General features: G+C 41.3%; 1 protein-coding gene across 4 annotated transcripts; it reads right to left on the bottom strand.

The window, feature by feature from the left end:
- Positions 1-4,978: 4,978 nt before the first annotated feature.
- Positions 4,979-19,480, bottom strand: LOC128460681 (triadin). 4 transcript variants are annotated; one of them, XM_053445933.1, is made up of 6 exons: positions 18,869-19,480; positions 13,915-14,126; positions 11,777-11,818; positions 6,957-7,004; positions 6,659-6,766; positions 4,979-5,217 (listed from the first exon to the last, which is right to left on the bottom strand). In XM_053445933.1, the coding sequence occupies exons 2-6, from the start codon at positions 14,099-14,101 to the stop codon at positions 5,195-5,197; spliced, it is 408 nt and encodes a 135-aa protein (XP_053301908.1). In that variant the 5' UTR covers positions 14,102-14,126; positions 18,869-19,480; the 3' UTR covers positions 4,979-5,194. The 4 variants fall into 4 exon arrangements, with proteins under 4 accessions (XP_053301908.1, XP_053301906.1, XP_053301907.1 ...); XM_053445931.1 differs by having other exon boundaries at positions 6,629-6,766; positions 18,869-19,478; XM_053445932.1 differs by lacking the exon at positions 11,777-11,818 and adding an exon at positions 7,752-7,772 and having other exon boundaries at positions 6,629-6,766; positions 18,869-19,477.
- Between the last annotated feature and the right edge of the window lie 260 nt (positions 19,481-19,740).

Below are 19,740 nucleotides of genomic sequence, written 5' to 3' on the forward strand. Positions count from 1 at the left end.
CATTGTGAAACTTCCTTACAAGTTAAGGGAAAGATGGAGAAATGTTGCTTGTGATCTGCAAGAACGAAGAGGTAACAGAGCAATGTTCGCTGATCTTGTTGGTTTTATTGAAAGACAAGTCAAAATTGCTTCAGATCCAGTTTTTGGCAACATTCAAGACCCACAGCTCACCAACTCCAAAGCTTCCACTGTTAGTCACTTCAAACAAAGGAAAAAGGGAAGCAGCTTTGCTACTAACGTCACTACAGTAAAGGATGGAGTCATAACTCAACATACAGGAAACAAGATCAAGTCCTCCACTCTCAACTGCCTGTTCTGTTCACAAGTTAATCATTCAATGGACCAATGCTCACAGTTCAAGATGACAGTACACAGGGACAAGATTAATTTCATTAAAGAAAAAGGAATCTGTTTTGGTTGCCTGAAAAAAGGCCACACTAGCAAATACTGCAGGAGTCGTTTGGATTGCAACGTGTGTCACCAAAAGCACCCAAGTGTCCTTCATATAGAGCGTCAGGATAAAGCCACACCCTCTGATCAACAGTCTGTGAGCTCTTCAAATGTTTCACCTGCAGTGTTTCAGACCTGTGGCCATATTGGGGCCGGTCAGGAAGATGCCTCCATTTTTTCTATTGTTGCAGTCAAAGTCAAGAGTCAGAGGAGCAACAAAACTGTGCAGACGTATGCTTTCTTGGATCCTGGGAGCTCAGGAACATTTTGTACGGAGAACTTGGCAAGAAAATTGAATGTGAGAGGTAAAAGGACAAGTATTCTGTTAAGAACAATGGGTCAAAAGAAGATAGTAAATGCTCATGTGTTGTCAGGTCTGGAAGTGTCTGGTCTGAATATGAATGACTTTATTGAGTTACCTGATGTTTTAACACAAAAGAACATGCCTGTCTCATCACTCAATATTCCACGACAAGAGGACGTTGATCAGTGGTCGTATCTCAAGGCTGTTCAACTTCATGACATTGAGGAAGGTGTTGATCTGCTCATTGGAACTGATGCACCAAAAGTGATGGAGCCTTGGGAGCTCATAAACAGCCAGGATGAAGGACCTTATGCTGTCAGAACCAGGGTCGGTTGGGTCATTAATGGTCCACTTCGTGGTGGGAGCAACAAGAATAAAAGTGACTGCTCTGCTGTAACATCCAACCGGATCTCTGTTGAACATCTTCAAGAAATGCTGGTTAAACAGTTTAACCATGATTTTAATGAGAGGTCATCAGATGAACAGATTGAAATGTCCAGAGAGGATGTCAAGTTTATGAATAACACCACAAAGTTAATTGGAAGCCATTACTGCATTGACTTACCCTTCAGGCAGGAAAACCCTCTCATGCCAAATAATCGTCATGTTGCAGAACAGCGCCTCCAGAGCCTGAAAAGAAAGTTTGCCAAGAATGGTCAATTTAAAGGAGAGTACATCACATTTTTAAACAACATGGTGGCTCAAGGATATGCTGAAGTGGTGCCTTCTGATCAACTTAAACAGAGTGATGGAAATGTATGGTATATCCCTCATCACGGGGTTTATCATCCCAGAAAAGGCAAGCTGCGAGTTGTTTTTGACTGTGGAGCAGCATACAAAGGGACGTCACTGAACTGTCAGCTTTTACAGGGCCCTGACTTTACCAACTCTCTAGTTGGAGTCCTTGTTCGATTTAGACAAGAGCCCGTTGCAGTAATGGCCGACATCCAAGCAATGTATCACCAAGTTCATGTTTCTGAAAAGCACATCAACTTTCTCCGCTTTCTCTGGTGGCCTGGGGGAGACGTTTCACAGGCTCCAGTGGAACATTGCATGAAAGTTCATTTGTTTGGAGCTGTGTCGTCACCAAGCTGTGCAAATTATGCATTGAGGAGAACAGCAGATGACAATGCCGAACATTTCCCCCATGAAGTGGTCAATACAGTAAAGTGTAATTTTTATGTCGATGATTGCTTGAAATCAGTGGCCTCAGAGGAGGTGGCAGTGCAAGTGGTCAAGGATGTGACTGCGCTTTGTCACAAAGGAGGATTTAATCTTTCCAAATGGATCAGCAACAGCCGAACAGTGCTGCTGTCAATTGCTGAAGACTGCAGAGCAAAGGAAGTGATGGAGCTGGATTTGGATGTGGACCAGCTTCCGATGGATCGAGCTTTGGGGCTACAGTGGTGCATTGAAACTGACAAATTCAAGTTTAGAACCTCAGTGCAAGAACAGCCACAGACAAGAAGAGGTATTTTGTCAGTGGTCAGCTCACTTTATGACCCCTTAGGTTTTTTGTCCCCACTCACCATTCCAGCCAAGCTGTTGTTACAGGAGCTTTGTAGGAGAAGCTTGGGGTGGGATGAAGCTATCCCCCATTCTCTCTCCAAGAAGTGGTTTGAGTGGTTGGAGGATCTTCAGAAGGTGGCTGAATTCAATGTGGATCGCTGTATGAAACCCAGAGACTTTGGAGACCCTGCCACTGCACAGCTTCACCACTTCTCTGACGCCAGCCAAGTTGGATATGGAACAGTGTCCTATTTGAGACTGGAAAAGGATGACAGCGTTCAGGTTTCATTTCTGTTGGGAAAGGCCAGAGTTGCTCCACTCAAGCAGACAACAATTCCTCGACTGGAACTCACAGCAGCAGCTTCCCATCATGGTGGTGTTTGGGAGCGCCTGATTCGCTCTGTGAAAAGTGTTCTGACTTCAGTTCTCAAACAGCAAATTCTCGATGATGAAGGGCTCCAAACTGTTTTTTGTGAGGCTGAGGCCATATTGAATGACAGACCCATCACTAAAGTCTCTGATGACCCGGACGACCTGGAGGCACTCACACCTAACCACATTCTGATGTTAAAGGGGAAGCCAATCATGCCACCAGGACTGTTTGACCGCAATGATTTGTACATCAGGAAAAGGTGGAAGCAAATACAATACATGGCAGAACTGTTTTGGAAGAGATGGATTGCTGAATACTTACCAATGATGCAAGAGAGACAGAAATGGACAAGACCAAGGAGAAATCTCGTTCCTGGAGACATCGTCCTCATTGCAGACGCTGCAGCCCCAAGAGGATCTTGGCTGATGGGGAGAATCTTGGATGTGAGAGCAGATGCAAAGGGCCTGGTACGCTCTGTGCGCCTTCGGACCAGGACCAGCATTCTGGAGAGGCCTGTGACGAAGCTCTGCCTGCTGTTGGAAGCAGGAATGTGACACCATGGACTTTCTCTCTCTCCCCCTCCCTCTTTTTCTCTATATCTCTCTTTTGTTGTTTCAGGTACATCATAAAGAAGAAAGTGAACTGAAGCTAATGCATGAACTGTCTAGTCATAGATTGGGTGGAGGGAATAGCTCCTTTGATAAATTAAAGTAATTGTGATTTAGTGCACAATTAGGGGCCGGAATGTTGGAGCTATTTATTTAGTTGTAGTACTTAGTGCTGTTTAGTTTATTATTTTGTTTAGTGAGTATTTAGTTTTTTGGTTATTCTCAGTCAATTTGCTTGATTTCATTATGATTAGATTTCTATTAGTATTCTAGTTTATTATTTGTTTACTTTAGGTGTTTCTTGTTTATTATTTGTGTTTTGTTTCATTTGGGCACGGTAGGGGGGCACCTGAAGTTATATAGGTAGGCTGTCGGTAAGGGACCAGCATGCACCTGGGTGGGCAAATGGTTTTTTACCGGAGCGGGAGAGGCACAGGAATTTTCTTTGTTCTTTGTTTGCTCGCTGTTTGGTTAAATAAACCACGCTTTTCGCAGAAACTGGACATCTGTTTGGACACTATGTTTTTCCCATCCGCGTACACCACAACCCATGGTGCAACAGTGGCCCTTTGATTAGTATAATTCGAAGTTTGATTTGACACGTTTATCTGTTTGACAATCGGCTGCTACAAGTATTACATTGCTTCTTATCTCGATATGAAATTGTGCTATACTGTTTTCTCTCTGTCACCCACCATCATCTACTTCTTACGTTCCAGCTCCCTGTTGGAGTCACCCAGTCTGATACAGGAGGGGTCCCACTACAGGGAGGTTGGTCCTTATCTGCTCCATGTCTGCTGCCTCACTGTTCATCTTCCTGCCCGCCAGGTTGTTGCTGTCGGCTCATAACCTGCTTCACGTCGACATGAGATTAGACATTGGTCATTGTGGAGGAATGATGAAAGTAAACTCATGAACGAGAGAAAGACTGAAATGACGTCCCTGTGAAGGTTGTTTTCTTTCTCTAGTCCTTAAGATAGTATCGTATACATGTATGTCTTATTTATAGGCCTTAACATCAGATACATAAAATCTATAGGTTATATATAGATATATATATATCTATATATAAATATGCGAATATATATATAGGTTCTGGCTGGGTTCAGTTACGTTGGCTGGGCAGTCCACTTGATTTGTTTTGCTAAATGTGCCAGTAATTGGGGAAAACATTTGGTCAGGGTCAGGTTAGGACACACAAAACTGAATATGTGTCGGGTTCAGGTCGGGCTCAGTTTATTTTCTCTGGGCTCGGACGGGTTCGGTCTGTGGAGTGTTTCATTAGCATATTTCCCTCCAGCTGAGACTGTGATTGGGTCCCTGTGTCAAAGGGAAGGTGGGTGGATCTATAAACTGCCACACGCTGGTTCTCTCCCATACGTCACTCCCACAAAAACCAGGAATGTTTCACACAACTTGGACCCTAGATTTTTAGGCATTCCAACCCAGAACCTTCTAGCTGTGACATTATGGTGCTAACCACTGGACCACTGTGACATCTTAAATAAACTATGAGTTTCAGAGAATCTCCTCACAGGCTGGTGATGTAATTCAATGAGGAATAATCTAATATGGACTTTTACTTAGTAAAATATCTTGGATTTAAAAACTTTCATCTTACATCTCAAGCATCAGTAAATGTTTCCACTTGAGGCATCTGAGATTCCACTTGAAATCTTCTGCTAACAGCTCACAAGATTTCCATCAGTCGGAGAAGAAACCGAAGCCAGGAGGTTAAATTAAATTGGCAGTTTTTAATTAATCAAATCATCCAGTTAAAGGCAGAAAGAGAGAAAGAATTATTGCTGTGAAATATTTTACATCCTGATCCTCCTCTCCAGCTCTCAACTTTCTGTCTTCCATCTGGGTCGGACACACTCGTCCCCTTTTCGCCGTCTCGTCCTCGCTCCAAACTCGTCTGTCTCTGCCCTGTCTTGGCACTCCTCTCTTTTAGAGCTCCTCAGAGTGGAAAGCTGAGAAAAGGAAACATTCATCAGTCCCTGTAGTTCATCAATCACTGTTGCCGCAGGTATTAATGTGAGTGGAGGAAGAATGATACACATGCAAACTACTGATTGTAAATGTCTCGCAGAGAAAATACACGATCTTTACATAGAGAAAACCACAAGAGACATTTTTCTTTGCTGATATTACTGAACCACACAAGTGATAAATATCAGGCTGCCTGTGTTTGGGGATGATTCTCTCATTTCTTTGTTTGTTTTGGCCCTGAACCTTTTCACTGGGAATTAACTACTTCTCTGTCCCTTGCAGTAAGTATCATTCTGCGACTCACTGTCAGTCTGAATGAGAGCTAGTGTTGTGAATCGCATAAGGGCCCGAGGTCATGTTTTTGTTGCAGTTAATCTACAACACCTTTTATGGACTTCTGCTTATGATTATTGAATAAAGAAGCTCATGTTAAAAGCTTATTTTCTAACTACAGTATTCTTAAAATTCTACGGGTTAAAAGGGCAAAGTACTCATTCTAACTGAGCTAGTCAGTGAGTGATTCAATTCTGACAGCTCCAGCGTTACTGTTATCTGCACAGCCTGCGTTATCATGACGAGAATCTGCTATAGAAACATTTGGTTATAGCATATGGGAGGAGTTTGAGAAAAGATGTATAGTTTTCTTTATATACATACATACATTAACATGCTGATTATTTGTTCAGTATATTAGAAAATGTGTCTCTTAGGGTTTGTTGCATGTAAAGGTCCTGAACAAGATGTTTGGTCAGATAAACATGGACGGATTAAGAAACAGCAGGACCCTGACCAGAACTTTTTTAATTGCCTGAAGCTGCTTTGAGACTTGCAGTGAAATCCAGACATTTTCCCGAAGTTGCTTATTTGCTTAGTTGCTTATATTTTCTGGAACTTTTCTTGCCGGCCCATTGGAAAATGTCAGAATGAGCACTTGTGACAATACAGCACAAAAATCCCTGAAAAATCTAAAAAGTGGGCACATTGATAACATATCTAACATGAAACTGGGAGAATACAAATATCAAAGGATGATAAAAAGGTGTCGTACATGTAGATAATGTCAACATTGAAAGACATTGAGATTTGAAAGGAATACAATTTTTACTATTGCCTGAACTGTCTGTTGAACTGTTTTTTTTACTTGTGATTTTTACTCAAACTCAGATAAGCTTCGGCTGCGATTTGCCAAACCTAAAGTGACTATAAAGGATCTTGTAGCTTCGTGGTCATTTTTCATGTCTAAACAGAAGAACTCTCAACACCTTCGTCCCCTGACCCCTGATAGGCCCGCTCAGGAATCCATCCATGAGTTAGAACATCTTATTCAAGATATTTAGTATTAATCATTTGCCTTGTTGAATGGTTTAATGGTGTGAGGTGATGTCTTCTTACATGTGAGGGTTTCAGTTAGCTGGTGAATACCTTCCTCCTCCTCATCAGGAGCGACCAGACTGGCCGCAAACGTCCATATCAACTCCAACCAATCGGTGCGTTCCTGAGCGGGGGTGGATCTGAGTGGACGAACACCACCTGAACAGAATAGAATAAAAAAATAAATGAATAGAATATAGAAGAAAGAAAAAGAAAAAAGTGGTATAGTACATAAATGAGTATTTAGACTAAAGATATTTTAACCATAAGTTTTCTTATCTGCAAAGTTAATTATTATTATTATTATTTAAAGTGAGTGAATATAAAAGGATTAAGTAGTTGGGCTTGCCTCTGGCTTTCAAACCTCTCTTAGCGATGGCAGAAGGAGGAGGGAGACCTGATGGGAGGAGAAACACGAGCATTAACAGAGGCATCGTTTCTGCAGGTCACAGGATGAAGAGAGGAAAAGAAAAAAAGGAAGAAGAAGAGAAAGTACATTGAGATAAAAAGTTCAAACAGAAAAACAATGAGCAGTTTATAATGCAATGAGCATGCTCAAAAGAAGAAACTATATCACACAAAACATGCAGAAGGTGTTTGGACTCATGCAGACGACGACATGCTGAATGAGCACAACACAAGCAGCTCGCCTCGAACGTCATACGTTCAGCGTCCAATCAGATTTGACCATAACCTCAATCTGCGAATAATGGCGTTCGCTTAAAACTTCAAATCTCCTTCTCCCCAATTACCTCCAGTCTTCATATCCTCATCTCATTCAGATCTCTACATACACTAGATCCCTTCTAACACCGGTGTCTCAAATAAACAAGTTACTTTATTTTCTTATGGGCTTGTTAGACATTGAGAAACGTGTGATCAGACTATTTACCCCTGCAGACTTGATGGCTAAATTTAGAAAATTACACTCAATTCTCCTAATTAATGATTTCATGAATAACTCAACAACTGAGAAATCATCACACTTAGATATGTTTTGAGGCCCCTAGAACAATTAATTAAAGCTAATTACTGCAGAATTACAGAATTCAAAACATAATTAAATTAATGTAGAAATGTAGAAATGAATGAATGAACAATGACTTGAAAAATAAAGAAATGTAGAAATAAAGAAACAAGTTACCTTGAATGAAATCGTGGTTTACTCCGGGTTTGAACATTGTTGGAAACATTTTGGATAATGTAAATACACAAGTCAACAACATATATAACATAGGTTGAATCATTGACAGACATTTTAATGAAGAATTCTTACATATTATATTTGTATCTGTTATATATGACTTGCTGCACTGCCCAAATATTTACAATTCAAAAGTTAAACTTTGACAAAAGCTGCTCGGGCCTTGAAAATCTCGCCTGTTGTCAGAGTCAAGTCCCGGCTCATGGTGTTAAAACAAACTGTGATCATATAGCCGCCGATGCAGCGATGGCGTTTTGCATCTGTCTCTCCGAGGAGCGCGTGAATTAGCACATTCATTGTTCCTCCGTGAGCATTGTGTTCACTCTGGGCTCTGAAGTGCTAAATGTATTGTTTTGGTCGTCTCTGCGGATCCCTTTCATTTCCCAGCATCCTCTGCCTGTTTGTTGCCCAGTGTGCAGGAGTCATAATGGAGCCTCATAAACAGCTGATTAATGCACTGACATTTCTGTGATTGGCACTGCCGTCTTCAGCCTCACAGACACCAGGAATAGAACGCACCCCTGCCCCTCAAGCCCCCGACTCCGCCACCCGCCGTCTCTCTATGCTTCTATCTCTAATTCATCCCGTGTCCCTTTTCATCTCTCTTATCTCTTCACATCTATTTTCTCCCATCGTCTGACTTTCATGTTCCCGTCCCATGTCTTCTCTTCATGTTTCTTCCTCTCATGTCTTTACGCCCACCCCCCTACCTCTCTGCCGTTGTTTCTTTTTTGGTTTGGCGTAGTTAAGCAGCCCCATCAAAACCGTACGACGCAAAGAAAAGAGATGAGAGATACAAATTGAGGAGCTCAGATAAGAAAAGAAAAAAAGACCAAATGGACTCTGAAGAACCTTCAGAAATAAGAGCTGGAGGAAAAACATCTGAGCAGAGGATTAGAGAAGCTAAATTATACACTGCTTTCGCTCTTTATGTCTTTCTTCCCTCTTTCGTGACTTCTTTACATGCACCCTCCGCTCCTTCTTCCCTATCCACTTTTCTTTCCTTCCTCCTTCTTGTATTTCTCTCTTTTTTTTTCGGCTTTCTTTTTTCTTATTTCCCTCCTTACTCATTAGTCACTTCCTTTCCTTTCTTCTTGTATCCCTCCTTTCCTTACTGCTGTTTTTTTTTCTGTCTTTCTCTTCTAATTTCCTCCCTCATTTCTTACTCACTTAATTCCTTTCATGCTCTCTTTCCTTCCTCCTTCCTTCCTCCTTCCTGTATTTCTCTCTTTTTTCTTCCTGTTGCTCCTTCTCCCTTTTCTTCTTTCCTTATGTGCTTCCCAACTTGCACCCTATCACCCTTTCCTTCACCCTCTCCTTCCTCCTTCCCTTATGTCTGTTTTTCGTTCGTTCCTTACTTCCTTGCTCACTTCTTTCCTTCCTCAGTTTCCTCCCTTCCCTTTTTCTACCTAAACTAATGCAGCTCATAGGAGAATAATATTGTGGGCATGTGGTAATATTCAGTTTAACGTCTGAGCTAGAAAACAATCCTGATTGTTTTCTGTAACTTTTCCAACTCTCTAAGTCGGAGTAATTTTCACCTCTGGGTCTCTGACAGAGGAAGAGAGAACAAGGCTTTGATGAGGTGACAGATTAAACTTGTTCTCTCCGTCTCTCAACCACCTCTTTTCTTTCTCTGAAAACTCCACTTCTGATTTACTGAATTTTTCCAAACATTATGTCTCCATATTTCTTTAACTGTATCCTTCTCTCCACAAACACACACACACGCACACAAACACACACTCTATCTGTGCTTTTTCACAACAGCAGGAATTGTATTTCTTCTTAATTGTCCAGAAATGTCTCCTGGCTGTTTCCTTTACACAGACTGGCCTTTATTGAAATGTCATGGCGGGAGAAAAGCCTTTGATTAAAAATGCAGCGCAGCATTTTGTCATTGTCAACTTGCAAATATTTGCCTCAGGAAACGGAAGATAACGACAATGTACAGGGGCCATTTGCTCTTTTATGTGCATCCACACCTCAGGTCATAACGATTCCCAGCCTCCGGGGAAGAAATGGTTCCAGGACTTAGAGGAAGGACTTGTCACTTTTATTGATCGCTCTGCATGATATGTGGCTGATATGAAGCAATCTCATCCAAAAATAAGTATTCCATTTTATCTCTAAGTTTCAACATATTTGTGACTGTCAGTGAACATAATGTAATAAATCAAGATTTCTCACATTAATTAATGTAAAATAAATAACCTTTCATATCAGCAGATTTACTGTAATAATGTGACACAGCAGTAACTGGACAGTAGGGCTACACTTTACTAAAACATTTGATGATTTGCCCTAGTGGGACTTATATCTTGTCCCCATAAACACAAGTCCCCAAAAAGTGTAGGTCCCCACAACATGAGTAAAACAGACATGCTTTCACACACACATGCATTTCCACACCCGTAATACAGAACACATGTTGAGGTATCAAGCATTTTAAGAATGAGAATGAGAATATACAGACTGTTGACAAATTTAAATGAAAACCCATATAAGAGTGAAATATAGCTAATGCAGATTTATTCCATACAGGGCACAAATGGTCACTGAGCGTGTTTTTCCATTTCATTAAATTGATATGAATAATATGCAAAGCTTTCCCAGTCACCAGATCTCAATTAACCCATTTGTACACCTCAGGGATGCTGTGGAGCGATGGGCTGTACAGCGCTCTCCACTTATCATGTAAAAACGAAATGAGGGAAAATACTGTGCATCTATAATATCTGCTTAATGTTTTTTCATTAATTTGTCAACTATCTGTAGATCAAAGCTTGATAAACAGCCTGTTTGCATCTGACACCAGAACAAGAAAACGGTAAAGGAACAATAATAAAGGCAAATCAACTCTGAATCACTTTGGCTGGTGCAACTATTAAGCTAATCACTCCAAGGTCAAGAGTATTCTTTCTATGCCCAAAGGTCTTCTTTCAGGAATAACCAGAGCAAAACATTTCAGTCTTTGCAACTGAATCCCTCGAGGCACAGCTTGAACCCGTGAATTTGGGTTGATGACCAATATCAAGTCTTGACAGTGTTGCCCTTTACATTAGCTGTGTCTCAAATCAGGAGTCGTCTCCTTCCGAGGCTGCAGTTGAAGACCGATTGCGTCACAGCGGTGCAACTAAGCTGTCCAATATCAAAGGCTCCTTCAAAGTAGGCTGCTACATGCATCTTTTCATCGCTGAGCAATGAAGATTCCAACAGGTGGATCCTAGTTTCTCAAAGAGATAATGGCAGAGGCAAGTGACGTGATCAAAACGTCAGATACTTTCACTTTTAAATGTAAGAATTAGGCTTCAACTCAACCGAACAGCTAACGGTAGACTAAAGCTTTCTCGTCATGTCGGTTCCTAGGCAAGAGCAGTAAGAGCAGGACAAGCTGTAGAGGCAAAAATGACTGAAATCGTTCATGGACCAAAACATCTAATTTTGGTTTGACCTTGGTGGTTTATGCGGCAAACAAAGGTCACGAAGAAGGCGGTTCCAGAATTAGGACACAGCTGGTCTAAAAGGGCGGAAGCTTTCATAGAGTGTTTGCTTTGTTAAATTATTCACTATTCACACTGAAATACAAACTTCGCTGTGGATGGTTTTCTTTCTGAACCATAAAATGTTTAAAACTGTCCACACTTAGGCAAACAAACTGTAACTACGCTGCTCTATGTCTAACTTTCAAGCACCGCGGCTCCACCCAAATAAGTGGTGTGAGGGGTCAGATTAGATGTCAAGCTTTTGACCTCGCTGTAAACATGCTGGTGGAATGTTTCATGCAATGGAGACTGATTTAGAGTTGATTTACGCTTGAAAAGGTCAAACACAGAGCTTCCCAATTTGAAACCATGCCCCACACTGGGCCACGTCACCCTGATTTCCACTGCTCAGTCACAGGCATCGTTGTAATGCAAGCGAGCCGGGCAGTTAGTAGGGTGTTTTGTTGTTGTTTCTTTTACCAGGAGATAAACACACGGGGTCGTCACAGTATGATGTGTACTCTTTGGATGGGATGGCAGGTGATTGTCAGCATGAGGATGGAGGAGAAGGTGGAGGGGTGAGGGTCGGGGGATGAAGAAAGGAGGAAAATGAGGAGAGGCGTTTAAGATGGGCGTGTCAGATGTGTGAGGCAGGACCATCCTCTGCTCTACAGGATGGTCCGAATTCACGGTGATGTGTGGTAGGTGTGGGAGTGATGAAGAACTGATGTGAGAGGAAGTGACAGAAAGGTTAGTGTTACAGTAAATTTACTGGGCACTGAAATACGCCTCAGCTTCATGACACAATCTGAAGTGATGGATTTTTTGTTGTGTGGTTGGCAGATCGGAGGCAGTTTGATTTGTGTATCTGATCTTTATAGATCACTTCAGATGTATTTTGCTTTATTTATTGCTCAGATATAAAGTATTTAAAGAAAAGGTTGGGATTCCAGAAGTCTTCTGGTAAGAGCAATTGGATTTATTACAAAATACAGGAAAGCTATAGTATTGTCCTCGAAAGAAAAGCTAAATTTGAACTGCAATAGTATATCTTTTAATTATATTTACTCTGTGCTCCTTGACAAATTGTACTTTTTAACCATTTCTATGACCTTCTGACTAAATCTGACCAAAACACTGACTAACGCCCTGTTCACACTAATGGGGATGTTTGGTATAACAAACTTTTTTGGTCTCCCAAATTAAATTTAAAAAAAAATGCCCTCTAAAGTGCAGATTTTTACAAACAGTACTTTATTATATTGATTCTGAATTGTATTGTACTGCAGCTGTGAAACCAATAACCTTACATGCATGGGGGGAGATTTCTCAAAGTAAGCTGGAAAATGTGACTTTAGATCCTTTAATTTCCTACTGTAGTAACCCAACAGTTATTGGGTAACATAATAATAATAATCCCATTGTAGTTCACTAGTCTGTGTAATTAAATAACTTAAACGCTGCACTGGAGTCACATAAGGGAAAGCTACCTTTTTCTTGGGAGATCAACAAAGAAGCTATGTTTTCAGAAGTAAAACAATATTCTCTAGTACAGCATGAAGGAATCTGCCAGAGCTGCCGTTGCTCTTTATTCTTCGTCCTATTATGCATCAATCAGACGCGTCTCATTATCTCAAGATTCAACTTAATGGGTTTGCGGCGCCTGATCATGGCGCCACAGAGCGGGCGGTTGTAAACAGATCTGCAAACGTTTGAAGGTGATATCTCCGCTGCTGCATTCGATGGAATCAATCAGTAACCTGGCTGCGATCTCAGCGAAATTCATTCCCGCTTATCTCGTGACAACAACGTAATTAAAGCGTGATCACAGAAACTGACATTTGTTCAAACAAAGTATTGAGATAGAGGGATTTAACCCATGTGACAAAACACAGAAACACTCTCAACGTCTTTTGAGCAGCAGCAGCAATTTGTTTAGAGACATTATTTAATTTTAAACTAAACCACTTAATGTTTTAATCAAAGTGACTAATTACCTCCTGAGTGTGTTATTAGCATTTTTAAAACCAGGAAAGTGTCCTTTCCATCCTTTCTGTCAGTGTGTGAGTCAGAGATTTGAGTGAGAATGAAGAGTGTGTTAGACCTCAGCATGTACTCAGCCGTATCACTACGCCGGTACATAAACTGTCAAACGTTAGAGCCCGGGGTGGGTGTGGGAAAACGCTCTCCTTAAAACCGCTGTGTCATTTTCAATACACGTGTCTGTCAAGCGACTGGAAACGCACCACGTGTTGCCTTAAACACAAAGCCGTGTTCCGGACGCACGGATGGCGAGACGTGATGTTATTGACACGTGTTGACATGGTGTCTGTCTCGTCGTTTGACACGTGGACGTTGTTGAAAATGACGAAAGAGCGCGTCCACTTTTGAAGTCTGCTTCAAAAATGTCTGAAGGGCCGTTGAAGGGTGAAATATGGACGTGTGAATGAAGTGTGAAAAATGGGTAAATGCATGGAAGGAAAGTGTAATTAGGTCAAAAAACAAATGTAAAAGAAAACCGGCATATTATTATCACATGTTTTGGAATTGTAATAATTGCAAAATGGTGAAAATGACTATAAATATGCAAAATATCAGAAAATATGAAATGGAATTACCTGCTAGAGTCTTAAAATCAAGCAGATCAAACAGAACGATGGCTACAGCCGACCACGTGATGACCAGAGCCACGACCAGCAGCCAAGCCATCGGCGAGCTAAAGGTTAAAATGACCTCATCCAAAAACGTCCTCTGATTGGTGCGAGCTGAAGGGGCCACCACCCCGCCGTTGGACTGACTGCTCATTGGTGCAGAGCTGGGAGAAGGACGGCTGGAGAGAGGAAGTAGAACAAGGAAGAGAGACAAAAAGTTTAAGGAAAGAGTCGAAGGTTCAGTGGAAATCGCTTCCAATCTTAAACAAAATAAAAAGCAAAACTGGGACAGAACAGTCACAAACATCTAAACACTGATTCAGCAAGTTTGGGTCATTTGAAACATCTTGTGCTGATTATTAAAATCAGATTTCAAGTTTGACTCTATCGATCATCTTCAAGCCTGAGCCGAGAGTAACCTGACGTCATCATCTAAAGCTCCTCCAGCAACCGACTCCCAGAAATCATGTTTATACAGCACTAATCTGCAAAAGCAAATATGATTTGAAGGAAACATATTGCTGCCAAAATTATGCTTTTTTTCCCAACACATTGAGGAAACTTTGTTAAATAACATATCTGGTAGGTCAACAAATATTTATTTTGAGCAAATCAGCAATATGTTTGCTCGTTTCATTTTCCTGTTTTCATTTGCAGCCCAACATTCCAACAGTTATTTCTTAACTTCAATGACATCACCATCATGTCCCTGATGACAAGAAATGACAGATTACATCACAGTTTGTACTATTGTTGTATTTGTATTATTAATATTTTTGTTAGTGAAACAGGTCCGTCGAATTTCTGACCTCACAATTTATAGATGATATTTATAAACAATTGCACCTACTTTCCTTTTTATCTGAAATTGTGAATACAAATAAATAGTTTGTTCTGAGTTGTAAAACAGTTCCTGACAGTAACGAACACTTCTCGCCACACATGGTTGGGTTACATGACTGCTCTCAAAAAGTGAAGCCAAAGTGTCTTGATCGCCAACTAGTGGCTGACTAGTAGTAGTGTAGGTGATGAATCCATGTTTGTGGATCACACTGACCCGTGTATCAGAAGGTTATTTTGGCTTCATTTCTTGATTGTGGGTGGGAGGGGAGCCATGTCGTCCATCTTTATTTCCAGTCTATGTTGTGGTTATACGTCATGGTGCTGTTGGTATTTTGAGTAACACATACATTATGACCAACAGGTACGTCGTTTGTGCTCAGGACGCCAGTTTATTTATGAGGAAGTCGGTGAGTCATTCAAGAATTTGTTTTGTTCCAGGAGGAGAATGAGGGATACGAGGAAGAGAGATGAGAAGGCGTGGGAGAGAGCGAGGATTACCCGAGGTGATGGCGAGATTAAATTCCACCTCACTTTGAAAAATGTGCTCCATAAGACAAACGACTTCTCCAAGGAAAGTTTTCATCATCGCGTGGCGGTGGGGCCGTGCGCCGTAATATGATTACGTGCCCGGGATCGCTTGTTCCTGTTCATTACGCGGCGTGCTGCGCTGAACGCCTGAGATGATTCATTATTTTCCTTCCGATTCTCCGCCTGCCTCGCACGCGGCAAATGTAAAGTAATAGTTACTCCGGTGTGGCGTTTTGAATTAAAACAGGAATGATTCATTTGGAAGAGATATGTCCTTCTTAGGATTATTAATGAGGCCCTGAGGGACGCAGGTCCACGAGAGGTGTGCTGGTCCAGCTGCTGTTACACACCATTCATTATCACAGACTGGTGGAGAAAATTAGGTTTGTGGTTTGGACAATGATCCTCATTATACCTCAACGTACGATGCAGGCCACAGTCTTCTACACCATATGCTCCTGCTTCTGCAAATTGGTCGCATTATACTCTAATAGTGCAGCCTGTGCACTCAAGAAGATGCATTCAACGGTAGAGACTATTAAACTGGGAATGTAGCAACAAGTAATTTAATTCAATTTCTGCAGCAAGAGCACTGTGGCACTGAAGCATATTGTTTCCACAGCAGAGAAAATACACATCAGACCAGAACAGTATCACGTCATAATGCGAAAGGCTTGTATGTTTTGTTTTTGTGTGATAATAAGACAACTTGTTGATATAACCTGAAACTCATCGTGTGTGAGGAATATGACAAAATTATACAACTCGATTAATGTTTAGGTCATACTGAGGCTGAGATGGATTAACCTGTTACAACATATTGCTGTCTCTCTCTCTCTCTCTCTCTCTCTCTCTCTCTCTCTCTCTCTCTCTCTCTCTCTCTCTCTCTCTCTCTCTCTCTCTCTCTCTCTCTCTCTCTCTCTCTCTCTCTCTCCAGTATTTGTGTACATGGGACCCATGCTGTATATACAAATGGAAGAATGAATGTGTATCTATCCATCTATCCATCTGTATCTGTATACCTAGGACCCAGGATGTGTGTATAATGGGAGGAATTGATGTGTTTGGATCCAGGAGCTGCTCTCACGCTGACCTTTGTGTTGCTGCGTTCATAACAAACTACAAAATCAATTTAACATAATTCTGTCCGTACACACACCTGATGGTGCAGTTGTGCGTGTGTGCGCGTCTGATTCTAGAAAGCTAATCATTGATCTGATGAGAAACAACAACAACCGGCGTTTGTGTGTATGTGTTTGTGTGTGTAAGTGTGTGTGTGTGTCATTTCAGAATCGGAGCCAAGCATTGCCTCAGAGCGTGTGTGTGTGTGTGTGCGATATATAAAAGCCATTGATCTATACTGAGGCCCTGGCAACAGCTGGCCAGGCCAGTGTATTGATCTGCAGCAGGTAAAACAGTCACGCTGTTACAATGACAGAGGGCTGGAGTACAGTGGAAAAATCCCACTGCAGATAGAAGAGGAAAAGCTGCACCTTCCAATCTCCCCCAAACCGGGTAATTACAGTTTCCTTCTCTTAAGAAGCCCATGTTTAATCAGAGCGAGTCACACTCTGCAGGAATCTATACGCCTCGTGTGTGCGTCCTCTCTTCAAACCCAAATGACCCAGTCCACCTGTTGTTGCCCTCAAGTGTTGAGCTGATCTTAACACACACACACACACACACACACACACACACACACACACACACACACACACACACACACACACACAAGGACACAGGCCGCTGCTGCTGCCTCCTCCACACCAGAGGAATGAATAGAATTGGAACAATGTGGGTGCAGGCTATTAACTGGCCTTTGAGGGCAAATGGAAGAGGCTTAGTCATCAGATGCCTGCACCTTTTGTCAGGAGTGCACAAACCGTCTGATAAACAACACGGCTTTTATGAGCCGGTCTTAAAGAGCAACCGAGGACATTTAGTAAAAGACTGATCTCACCCTGTGGTTCTTACATTAAGATAGCAGGCACTTCAGTGAGTGAGCACTTGCTTATTTTAGTCCTTATTAAGTAGCACCCTGTGGCGGACACAGACAATTTTAGAAGAAAAATCCAATTTTAGCTAAGAAAGTAATTTTTTGATTCAGCAATTTCCCCTTTGTAGTTAAATTCATCAAATGTAAATTATGTTCATTGTGTGATATCTTTAATGCAAGTTTCCTTTGCCAATGTTTTAGCTGTGACATTTGTGACATGCTAAGATAGGTCACGGCTACAAGAAAAATGGTACAAAACAAACACACACACACACACACATACACACACAAATACACTCACACACATACACACACATACTCACATACACATCCTTAACACCAGTATATATCCTAATGTTACATTTAACCTAACCCAGAATATGACTTTTCAATGTGTTTGAGACTAAAGCGTGATTTTCTGTAAAGCTTTCAATGACACTGTACATTTATCTGACAGTAACTAACCTTTAAGATGAATACTTTCCATTTATAATTCCACAACCTGTCTTAGGTTGGGAACGACTGGATTTAACTGCAGTACATTAATGTCCAGTAGTTAAAACTAGGAGTATCTCCCCCTTTAACAATAAAATCTGTTATATGGCCCACTTTGCATTGCAAGTACTTTTCACTTTTGTTCCATCAAATATATTTGACTGATATAACTTATGTGCTCCTGCAAACACAGCCCAAAAATCTGATCCGTGATATCATTTGTCAGACACCCATTCTGTTCTCATGTGTATAAACTGCAGCTCACAAAGTGAAAGCAGTGTTTCACATTTCAACCATTATTCTCGGCTATATTTTTTAGCAGTAACCCCATGACACTGTCAGACGTAAAAAGACAAAAGAGGGATCATCTCAACTATACCGCACATATTTTCATTCACTTCATACCTCTTACAGTATATCGCTACTTCTATGTGAAATGCTGGATGTGTTTGGCTCTTCAGGCTTCTGAACATCACAAGGGACAAATAGATATGGCTTCATTTGAGTGGATCAGAGGCCGTAAAGGATGCGAGTCAGTGGTTTAACAGATGCGTAGCAGAATGAGGAGTGAATCATCTGGTCCAGGCGGGAGAAGATGCTGCTTTTTCAATAAATGTAGTGCTCGGAGTGTGCTGAAATTTAAGCAACATCATAAAAAAAGCACATTCAAGCTATGGTTTGCTGATTTTATGTAAAATGTTGAGATTACTGCAGTATTTATAATATTTCCTGGTTTCATGTTTGTGTATTTAACTTTTGTACCGGATATGGGGTTAACACTTCAAAACAACAGAAGACAAATAATCACATCCTACTAATGCCTAATGGCCCATGCTTTTACTCGTATGTAATGTAGATAACAGCAACACATTATCAATTTTAAATTACTCGAAGTAAACATCAAATACACAATATAAACAAGTTGCAGTTTAAGTCGTATTAAATGACAGTAAGTAAGAACAACTGCTTTGGCTTTGCACTGACCTCCAGCGTTAAGCAACCCAGAATCAGATCATTATTATTAAGTTAAGCCAGAGTGAAATGGATTTTTAACTGTACCTCCGACTTGCTGGATGTTCAGTGATAACCTTCAGTCCCTCAAAGGCTCGGGGGAATGCAGTGTTACCATAGAAACAAACACAACTCCTTCCTCAAACCTTCCTTGGCCCAAGTCGAACGTGAGAACAGATGATGGAGGCAACACTCAAATCCGGCAGCAAAAAAAACAGCGCACAGCAATTGTGTTAAGCTGGATCACACAAGGGTCTAAAAATACACCACAGGAGAAAATGGAAGGAAAATCCCGAGAACAATCTTTCAGCCTGTATTGTGTTCTCTGTGTTTTTCCAAAGTTGTTCCTCAAAGGCTTCAATTTGTGTTCAAGTCAAAGTGTCTGGAAAGAGTGAGACAGAAAGAGAGAGAGAGAGAGAGACGGATAGAGAGAAGCAGGGAGAAGGGGTCGACACACCGAGCTTCACCCTGCCCCCTCAGAGGTTCCAAAATAGATAGATAAGGAATTGGAGGAAGGGAGGGTGCGATCTCAAAAGAAGAGAGGGAGTAAAGGGAGAACGGCGAGAGGGAACGCGAGGGGTAAAGGAGCAAAGATCAAGGGATGGAGAGGAGGAAGAAAAAGGAGGAAAGAATGAAATAAGGAGGTAAAGGTCGAGAAGTCTCCCGCGCCGTGTCTCAGAAACACAGAGCTTATTAATCATGTTATGACGAGGGAGGAAGTCTTTCCTCACCTCTACTGACCCCTTCAAATTATCAAGACAATTCCTCTGTAGCTCCAATATGAATCAACCGGCACTTTCATTTATTTATTTTTGGTTTAATGATGGTTTTTTCAATATCAAATGACTGGTGGGACATCCACGGCACTTTATCTAGAGACACTCACTTTGTGCCCTTGACAACAACTTAAGGAACAAACT

The sequence above is a fragment of the Pleuronectes platessa genome, chromosome 17 (genome assembly GCF_947347685.1).
Source record: "Pleuronectes platessa chromosome 17, fPlePla1.1, whole genome shotgun sequence".
Taxonomy (NCBI): domain Eukaryota; kingdom Metazoa; phylum Chordata; class Actinopteri; order Pleuronectiformes; family Pleuronectidae; genus Pleuronectes; species Pleuronectes platessa.